At 34.0% G+C, this 10,321-nt stretch overlaps 1 protein-coding gene across 1 annotated transcript; it reads right to left on the reverse strand.

The window, feature by feature from the left end:
* Positions 1 to 2,020: 2,020 nt before the first annotated feature.
* On the reverse strand, positions 2,021 to 9,280 carry LOC108377446 (regucalcin-like). Its single transcript, XM_017633711.1, has 4 exons — positions 9,193 to 9,280; positions 3,484 to 4,060; positions 2,518 to 2,662; positions 2,021 to 2,450 (listed from the first exon to the last, which is right to left on the reverse strand). Exons 2-4 carry the CDS (start codon positions 4,058 to 4,060, stop codon positions 2,258 to 2,260), a joined length of 915 nt encoding a protein of 304 aa, XP_017489200.1. The 5' UTR covers positions 9,193 to 9,280; the 3' UTR covers positions 2,021 to 2,257.
* Between the last annotated feature and the right edge of the window lie 1,041 nt (positions 9,281 to 10,321).

Consider the following 10,321-nt stretch of genomic DNA (forward strand, 5'->3'; position numbering starts at 1 on the left):
CTACAAAGCATTGCTTGCACTTTGTAAAAATATATCCCCACTTTAGATTTTGGCGGTGCCATTGCTTAAAGCAATTATTTTTCATAAAAACGAAGCAATTATTTTCCATAGAAAAAATATGACTGAAAGATATGGCACTTCCTCAAATCTATTTGATACAAGTACTTTTATTTCGATACTAAGAAGGTATCGATAAAACGATTCAAGTAAAAAAAGTAGTTGGTATTGAAACAAAAGTATCGAGTACAACGTATCGTATTTACTTATATCGGAGCTTCCCTAGCCTCAGTCCGTTATCGGACGTTTCGTCGTGGAGGCTGGATTTTCCGACAGTGGCGTTAAATATCCCTTCCTTGCCCACCTAGGCATGTGAAGGGGGATCTCATCCGAGGCTTTGTTTCTTTTCTTCATTGGAAGTAGGTTCCCAAACACAGCGCACAATCCATAGCTGGAAGGGAGGGGGTGGTTTCTTCACCGAACCGTTTATATAGCGAGCCGCTCCTACTGGTGAACAGTCAATTCACACTTTAGTGAGCCCTCTAACTGAGTATACCGTAATGGTCTTACCGAAGCTCCCTTCTTTTCTGCCGTGACACAAGGCTCTACTCGGATTGGTTACTGCATCTCGAACATGGGTTGCTCTAGTTGTCCATAGTGCATGCACGAGGGGATAGGGGAGTGGAGCCGTGCGCCTGTAACTGCATACCATGACCAACGACTGTACCACATTGCACTCCAAGCCCTTTAATTCAATATCTGAATTTTGAAACTCGAACTGCATACCTGTGCAGATCTGATGATATTAAAAAAAAACCTTCACGTATTTTATAATTATTTTTCTCCATAATAATGAACGGTCATTTTAACCTTATCTCAATCTTCATATCGAACTTAATCTGAATAAAAATCTTAATATTAATATCGACCAACCAACCCCGTCATCAATACCTTCTTCTGTCGCTGTTGCGCTTGGAATTAGAGCCCAACGAGTATGTCGTTTTTACGTTACATCTATATTTGTATTTCGATGGCTGAGTGGAAGATCGACCTATCTGACAGCCAGTTCGAAAACGCCCTATCTCAGAAAAATTTTCAACAATGCCCTATTTCAGAACTTTATTGAAAACACCCTATCTCAGAATTTGATTGAAGAACGGCCTATGTCAGCTGCCGATTCAAAAACGCCCTATCTAAGCACATTTTCAATATATTTTGGTTTGAGATAGGGCGTTCTTCAACCAAATTCTGAGATAGGCTGTTTTTCAATAAAATTCTGAAATAGGGGGTTCTTTAGTAAAATTATGAAGTAGGGCGTTATTGAAAAATTTTCTGAGATATGGCGTTTTCGAATTGGCTGCCATCGATTTACTCCAACCGGAACTTAAAGAAGTTTCATTTCAAAAAAATTAGACGGCTATATAAAAGGATTATACCGATTGTCATTTATTTACATATATATAATCGAGCTAATATCTTGCGCACAGCTGCATGCCTTTTCTTATGTACATACATAGGTACTATTTGTAATTAAAGTTGAACCTTTGACATTGGCAAACCTTTGGCGCCTAAGCCTGTAATCTTGTAGGTTGTACCCGCCGGTGCCGGTTGATCAAATTTAGCCGATGTTGTTACGTACAATATATCGAGATTCGGACCACCCCAGGCGGCTGAAGTAATCTGCTTGCAAGGGAACTTAACTCCTATATATATATTTAGTACTTTAATGCCGTTTTCAAAAACCATATGGTAAAATATTTACGTGGAAAAACAGTAAAACTTAGTTAAACTTTAATAATCCGGAATCACTACTTTATTACATCTGTAATGTATAGGTCCGCCTTAAGGCGGACTATATACTATAGCCTCCAGAGGGTAAATTTGGCTTCAAAATGAATTTCTGACATAAAAGCTATGTTGGTTGATACAAAATTTATCTCCTCAAAGAAAATTTAAATCATGCATTAGATTTATATAATTTTTATCTTCCCCCGCAACCACTCTAGTCCGAAACCTTTACTTGTGAATTGCATAAATTGACTCTTTTATTTCATAGATATATAGTGACTCGGCTTATACATAAATTTGGTCATTGGGATAGGAAGGTATTTAGCAAATGCTGAATGTATTTTCTTATGCATTGTGTGACGTTTATTTACATATTATAACCGAACGAATATCAATTACACAGTGAGATTGCTTAATGTAGATATAGAATACTTATATATCTATACAAATGTATTTATGTAAATAAGTGCTCTTAAAGTTGAACTTTTGACATGGGCAAACCCTTGGCTCTTAAGCCAGTAATCTTGTAAGTGGTGCCAGCCGGTGCAGGTTGATCAAATTTAGCTGACGTCGTCACATACAATATATCCAGATTTGGACCTCCCCAGGCAGCTGAAGTAATTTGCTTGGTAGGGAATTTTATTTCCAGAAGAACTTTGCCGGTGCTACAAACCAAACAAATTGAATATAGAAACCGAAATTTGTTTACACATTTCAAATAAATGAACTCACCTTGGATTGATCTTGTAAATGGTGTGACCATTAAATGTCGCAATATAAAGATTGCCCTCACTGTCAATTGTCAAACCATCAGGCAGCAAATTATCCTTAGGGTTTGATTTGCGCAAATTGAAAACGACTTTTGGTTTACCTAAACAAATATAAAATAAACAAGTAGTTCTTAAGCAAAAACAAAAAACCGACTTCAATTCTCATATAAAAATTTAAGATGATCTTTAGTATGTTGCCTCTGAGGTAACACATTTCCTAAAAAAAAAGAATTATAGAGATCGTCAACGTGGCCCAAAGTTATGCGGTAAAATACTACATTAAAAAAAAAAAATATATATATTCCGATGAATTGATAACCCTCTCATTTTTTTGAAGTCGGTTTAAAAGTACTCATTAACTGCCTTCCCTGCAAACCAAAGTTCCCGAAATCTTAACGAAATCTTTAGGAGTATCTGATTTCTGTAACGATTTTTTTCCGAATCTTCAAAGAAAATTATATGAAGTGGTTGACACGAACTCGTAAAGAAATTTCTGTACGAAAAATAAAGAAAATTCTGAAAAAAGTCTGCAAGAAATTCTTCACATAGCAGCATTATTTTCATTTCCGAAATTTCGTAAAAGAATGGAAGTGTGCGTAATTTATTTCATTTTAGAAAATTCGGAAAAAAATCGGATGGGATCTTTCCGAATTCGTTAAAATTTCTTTACGATTCAGAATACTCTGAAAAAATGGTTGTCAGGGTTACATATCGCACATCTTCTTCGAAAAAAAAAAATTTAGATATTTTTCATAAATCAATTCGTAGGATTTACGATACATATCTCAAATCAATGCAAATATTTTTAGAAAACTACTGTTGTAACTGTTTTTGTATTAATTTCGTTAAATCTGTACCATCTACAAACAGTTATATTTTCGGATCGGACTTTTGAGGTGTGACTCTTTTCAAGATGGTGTGCGATATGTAGCATCAAAGTCATAGTCGTACTCCTTCACTTCATAATCGGTGGTGTCAATGAAGTAGAATTTCTTCAATTGCTCGTTCCAAGCCAAACCGTTGGAAATGCCGACATCGCTCTTCACCACAGAAACTTTGCCACCTTTTTCGTACTTGTACAACTCGCCCCAACGATCCTTGAATTCATCGCCTACATAACGCATTGTTCCAGCAAAGAGGCGACCACGTGGATCAGCTTTGCCATCGTTGAAACGGTTAACAACGTATTGCTCATCGGGTTGGACTTCAAAGAGTACGCGATCTACTTTGCTTGTTTCAGAGATACCATCCCAGGAGACGACAACGACACGACGTCCATCTCCAACGACAAACTTGTCGTTCTGACCTTCGATTGGCACAACGAACGAGGCAAGATCCACACCCTCGATTTTGCTGTGGTACACCTTATCCTCCTGGTAATCGTAGCGCAGCAATTTGCCAGCTTCAATGTCTACGTAATAAAGGCTCTGTTTCTCAATATCCCAGTGGGGACCTTCACCGAGGTGGGCATACGAATTGGGCAATGGTTCGATTTTGTATGACATCTATGGAAGGAAATAGTAATGAAAATAAAAATATCAGTAGGCAAAGTTTATATTAAATCAAATTGAATTTAATGCAAAATATTTATTTATATTCGTTCATACGGCTGTGCCAAGGCACATTAAACAGGTAGTATCAGTAGAGCAAAAACAACATTTGCGTGTATTTTGTTGTTGCTTCTGGTATCGAAAGTGTCAGTTTCTTCTAAATCAAAGCGTGCCATGTGAAATAAAAAAAAAAATTATAAAAAATAAAAAAATAAAATTGGAAAAAATAGAAATTTATGCAATTTTCTTTCCTAGTAAATTTGTTTGCTTCTCGAAGCATTGATCCATCCTTTGCAAGGCCCAGTAATCAGCGGTCGTGCTGCCGAGTTGGGCGAACGTTCCAAAAGCTGCTATTCAATCGCTTGTTTTGTATGGAAAATGGTTTCACATGCAAATGGATTTTAATAATTCAGAATTTTTGTGAGAAAAAATTAAAAATATTTGACATTTTCGAGACCAAATAATTTGAAAATAAATCAAATCAGCTGCTCTACTGATACTACCTGTTCAATGTACCTTGGGCTGTGCATACGCACATATGTATGTACATAAATACAAATGTATGACATATGTATGCATTAGGTGATCTAAAACAAATGGCCCTATTGGAAGATTGAATATATACATAACTATTGCTAATAAGAAAAATACGTCAACGTTAATGTCGCAGAATAATAGAATTTACAATGAACCCATGAAGGTTACCAACATACGGGTACATACCTTCCGCAACAACCATATTAAATGCAGTATTTTCCAAAACAATATCGAGTACTTCATTTCAATACTAACAAAAATGTATCACCTCTATTTCTTTTTAACCGACTTCCAAAAAAGGGAGGAGGTTATCAGTTCGTCGGAATATTTTTTTAATATTTTCTTTATGTATGTTACCGCATAACTTTGGACCACGTCAACCGATTTCGATAATTCAGCAAAAAACCGACTTAAAAAAAATATATATATATANGCTAAACTAGATTAATATGGGACCACCTCTGAGATACTACCTTTCCGATGCAAAAGGAATTATCGNTAGATTAACCACCTCTGAGATACTACCTTTCCGATGCAAAAGGAATTATCGAAATCGGTTGACGTGGTCCAAAGTTGTGTTCACGTGTATTTTGTTCGCATTAAGTGTATTTTAATTTATTTTTTAACAAAATAAAACGCGTATAATAATTTCACTACCCCTCTTCAATAAAGTAAACAAGCAAACAAATAAAATGGCTGTAATGGTGAACAGAAAGGTGCAACCAGATGTTCGAAAATTAAATACACTAAAATGAAGGGATGTTCGACAATCTACTTTTGTTTCGTAATGATCTCGATTACATTAGGGAATAAATGAGTATTTTTATTAAAAATTTGAATTTGAAATATGGTACACTGGTTACTCTTATTCTTCGCTAACACCGAAAAGATAATTCTACTTAGTGAGGTTTATAATCCTTAAGCGAGGACGAAGGCCGCCACCGCGATTTTTTATTACCAATTTTCGCCCTCGACGCTTTTTCATGTGTAAGTGAAAATTCTTAATAAGAATTCTGACATACTATGTTTTCATAAATAAATAAATTATTCCATCAAAACCAAGAAAATAAAGTTGCTTAACGTTTGACCTCGATATACTCCATGTTACCGTGGTCCGATTGTAGGAACACGCATATTTAAGTGTTCGTATCGGCGGGGAGAAGGTGTATATCTGAGTTAAAACATTAACATAGTTACCACCTGTTAAAAAACTTTGCTCAATTAGTTAAATGAATTGCTGCAATACGGATATCAATGGAAATGGGTTTGAAAACGCTTTATCTCTAAGCAACCTCCCAGGGTTTCCACTTGGTTTAAAAAATCAAATTTTTAATTTAGGGAATTAGATTGTAATAATAACAGTAATAAAAGAACAGTCTTATTTATTGTTAAGGAATGTAATATGTATTAACTTGGAGTAANAAAAAAATCAAATTTTTAATTTAGGGAATTAGATAATTCAAATATGTATCACAGTATGGGTAAGAAAATGTAATAAAACTACATTTTTGTAATAATAACAGTAATAAAAAAAACAGTCTTATTTATTGTTAAGGAATGTAATATGTATTAACTTGGAGTAAATTAGCGTCCTCAATTACTGAAATATCGGAGTTTTCAAAGTATTGCTTTTCTATACCAAGGTTATTAAGTGCACCAAGTCTGGTAAAATTATTATCAGGGAACGGATTTTTAGGACCTAAAAACCTATAAAAAAGGCAAAATAAAGTAACGAAATAGGCTGGAAAAGGCAAAATAAAATAGCGAAAAAGGCAGGAAAAGGCAAAAAAAAGTATTGCCAAAAAAGCAAAATAAGGCACTAAGAAAAGACAGAAAATACGAAGAACAATCAAAAAACATAATTATTTTAGAAATATTTATATTACAGGTAAAAAGAGAAAACTATAAACTAGTTTCTTTATATGAAAAATTTGTACTTTGAATCTTTGACTATTTTATCCTTTCGAGTTTCTAACTCATAAAACTTTAATCTGTATAGTTGTAGTAACATTGAAGCATAAGATGCATTTTGAAGTTTTCTGGCAGCATTTTCATTCGATTTTCGCAAAGAAAAGCATTGAATGTACTAAATGTGCGCCCGACGTAAGTTGATAGTGGAGCCCAATTTAAATATGGAACGTTTGAAACGTTCATATTATCAGGAATAAGGGCGTTTTCCTCGCCCTTTACAATTTTATCCACACTCCTTATTGTCTTCAAGCCTACGTTAGCTGAGAAAACGGCTTTGAATTTTTCCAACACCAATTTGGCAAGAGGTCCCTGCGCTTCTATAAGCCGCATGGGCATGTGTAAATTTTTTAATCTTAAGAAAAAAAATTGTAAATGCTATAATCACTTTTTTAAAGGTAGAATAGGCAGAAAAAGGCAAATATCTTAAAAAAGGCAAAAAAGGCAACATCAAATGTGTATACATGGAATCAGGGAAAGCTAAATCGTGGACATTTTTAATCGAATATACTCTATCTCTTTAGCAGAAAAAAAGGCAATTTCCATAAAATCCGTTCACTGATTATTAGAATCTAATTTAATGCTAAGAGGTTATTCAAGAATCGATTTCGAGTGAATTAGCTTCAGTAGTTACCGCTTTATCGCAATTTTCGTGTTTCTCTAAATTACCGTTATATGGAAAGTGGGCGTGGTTACAGCCCGATTTCAAGGATTTTTATCAGATATGTTAGACAGAGCCAATANGAATCTAATTTAATGCTAAGAGGTTATTCAAGAATCGATTTCGAGTGAATTAGCTTCAGTAGTTACCGATTTATCGCAATTTTCGTGTTTCTCTTAATTACCGTTATATGGAAAGTGGGCGTGGTTACAGCCCGATTTCAAGGATTTTTATCAGATATGTTAGACAGAGCCAATATATACCAATTCAATATGCCAAGTTTGGTACGGATTGGTGAAGCGGATACTGATATACAGCATTTCATCATAAGTGGGCGGGGCCACTCCCATTTTCCAAAAATTTCATTTAATCAAATTTCATAATAATCCTATTCTGTTGCAGCGGCCTCAAATTGACATAAAAAGTTTAATTTTAGTATTAAAATAGATCTAAAGTAGTGTTATTATATATACTAGTTGCGATTTTAGATTTTTCTTGAATACATTTTCTAAGTCAAGAAATACCACTTGTCTGACATTTTCTGCGGGCAATCTTTGCACACTACATTAGCCAAATTTCTAAGCTTTCAATTGAACAAAGAATAATAACGCGATCTCTCCCGGGGATACAACAAATTCCTTAATATTCGCAAAAATTAATAAACAAAAAAATACTCCTTGAAAACCGCTATTTTCGTTACATTTAAATTGAAATTTTGCTTAATAAAAGTATTAAAAAAAATTTACGCTCAAATGCACTACTACCTCCTGTTTGCGGATCCATCACTTATTTTTAAGAATACAATGCAGAAATCAAAATATTAACTTAAAACCGTCACGATCTTTCTAGGGAGCGAAATTTGCAGCGTTAGAATATTCTGTTTCCGGTCAACGGTGACCGTTCGCTGTGTGAGTTAGAAAAGTGAGGGGGAAATGTTATTTGGAATGTTCTCTATCGAATGTGATAATTTTTTAAGTTTCCTTAAAAATTTTTTCAAATTGGTTAATGGCCGCCTAAATCGTTCAAATACCCCTATGTGCTCCGGTANGTATTAAAAAAAATTTACGCTCAAATGCACTACTACCTCCTGTTTGCGGATCCATCACTTATTTTTAAGAATACAATGCAGAAATCAAAATATTAACTTAAAACCGTCACGATCTTTCTAGGGAGCGAAATTTGCAGCGTTAGAATATTCTGTTTCCGGTCAACGGTGACCGTTCGCTGTGTGAGTTAGAAGAGTGAGGGGGAAATGTTATTTGGAATGTTCTCTATCGAATGTGATAATTTTTTAAGTTTCCTTAAAAATTTTTTCAAATTGGTTAATGGCCGCCTAAATCGTTCAAATACCCCTATGTGCTCCGGTAGGTGGGGTCTTCAATTTTAAACTTTTTGTTTTTTCATATTTGGGCCAATTTTAAGGAAAATTTTCCCTAATTATTTTTCAAAACATGATGTAAATAGAGCATTGATAAAACTTCACCGGTACAGAGTGAGAACCAGTGGTGCTCGCTGAACAGACAGTCTCTTCTGTGCCGGGTTTGAACCAGTTTATTTTATTGCAGAAAACTACCAATACAGAGAGTGTGCTGAGAGCAATAAATACACACACACTGTAAACTACATTGCATAGTTCTCAAAATGCTAATTGCATTGCTACCACATTTGAAATAAATAAATCGATTAGAGCGATTTTAGTTGTTTTCAAGCAGTTACGTGGAAAAAATTAACCGGCATTGATTGTAGTTCGTACGAGTATTAAACTTATGACATATATATTACTTCAGGCACTACCTGCACTAAAAATTTAAAGCATTTTTCGTACACTCGGCTTATAATGTCACAAATCCATTAAGTAATATTTAAATAAAGGAGTATCTAGTTAACTATTTCTAAAATATTTATTTTCATACATTCGTACCTTTGCTCGAATATTGTTGCTCTTTCAGACTAACGAAAACAAACACACAGTGAGAGACGCGTATAAAAGAAAACTGAAAGTCAATGGGAAGAGCAAATCTTTTTATAGGCGATTTGGCGGCAAAATGTTCTTGTTCACGCTACACACAATCAGTGTTGCCGCGACATAATGAAAAAATGCCAAAAAAAAAAACAAAAAATTTATCAAATATATCACTATTTTTTTTTTAAGTATCAAAGCATCAATTTAGAATAAACTTAAAAAGGTGCTATTTGGTTTTATGCCTTTGCTTTTTATTATTGTCAGTAACCAAAAAATCATGTCATGCACTTTCATACACATATGTATGTACAGACATATGTAAGTACATGAAGAGAAATATCTTAGATAAAGTGAGAGAAACTTGAATATAAATATATGTACTTGAAAACTATTAACTGTAGATCATTTACGTTTATTATCAAATCAAAAATGTGATACACTCCATGTTAAACTCGTTGGAAATTATGTCAAACAGATACAACTACCTTCAGTGCGGCTTTATTTTAGTTATGAATACGCCCCGTTATATTCTCAACAGTTTGTAATTAAAGTGTATTTCTCTTTTATATTGATCAATTATAGTATAGCAAAGTAAATTAAAAATGGATGCAGTTAGTTCATTATACATAGTTAGTTTAAAGCATTTTTCTTTAAGCTTCTTTGACCCCAAAACGTTTAATATTTTCGATCAAATTTTAAAAGCTGCCACTGCATACATAGGTATATACATATTTTCTCTTTGTAATATATCAAAATTTGTATCTTCCGAAAATTTGCTCAAACACGTATCACTTTTAATGTAAATGGATCAAAACGGCAACACTGCACATAATCTACTCACCATGCATAGATAATGCTTATGCACATATGTATGTATGTATGGTATGTACGTACATTTTTGATATTAAAGCCGAAAATTTGCTTTCGTCTTCAATGTGAATGATTAGTAATTTATAAAAGAGATAAATATTTTGACAAAGAAAAAATAACTTTAATACGAGTATACTTTTACCGTTTAATTTCGGTTGGCCCCATACATAGGAGTTGTATGAACATAGGAAATTTTTGAAAAATAATTTTCGGCGTG

The sequence above is a fragment of the Rhagoletis zephyria genome, unplaced genomic scaffold, assembly GCF_001687245.7.
Source record: "Rhagoletis zephyria isolate East Lansing unplaced genomic scaffold, Rhagoletis_zephyria_1.1 Rzeph_scaffold_12091, whole genome shotgun sequence".
Taxonomy (NCBI): Eukaryota; Metazoa; Arthropoda; class Insecta; order Diptera; family Tephritidae; genus Rhagoletis; species Rhagoletis zephyria.

What these genes read in the sequence shown, in the direction of transcription:
- LOC108377446 (XM_017633711.1), bottom strand. Translation starts at nt 4,060, where the DNA reads ATGTCATACAAAATCGAACCATTGCCCAATTCGTATGCCCACCTCGGT. An exon ending in CGACTATGACTTTGATGCTA is followed by an intron (nt 2,663 to 3,483) that starts CATATCGCACAC and finishes TATTTTATATTT; the next exon opens with GTTTAGGTAAACCAAAAGTC. An exon ending in ATTTACAAGATCAATCCAAG is followed by an intron (nt 2,451 to 2,517) that starts GTGAGTTCATTT and finishes TTTGGTTTGTAG; the next exon opens with CACCGGCAAAGTTCTTCTGG.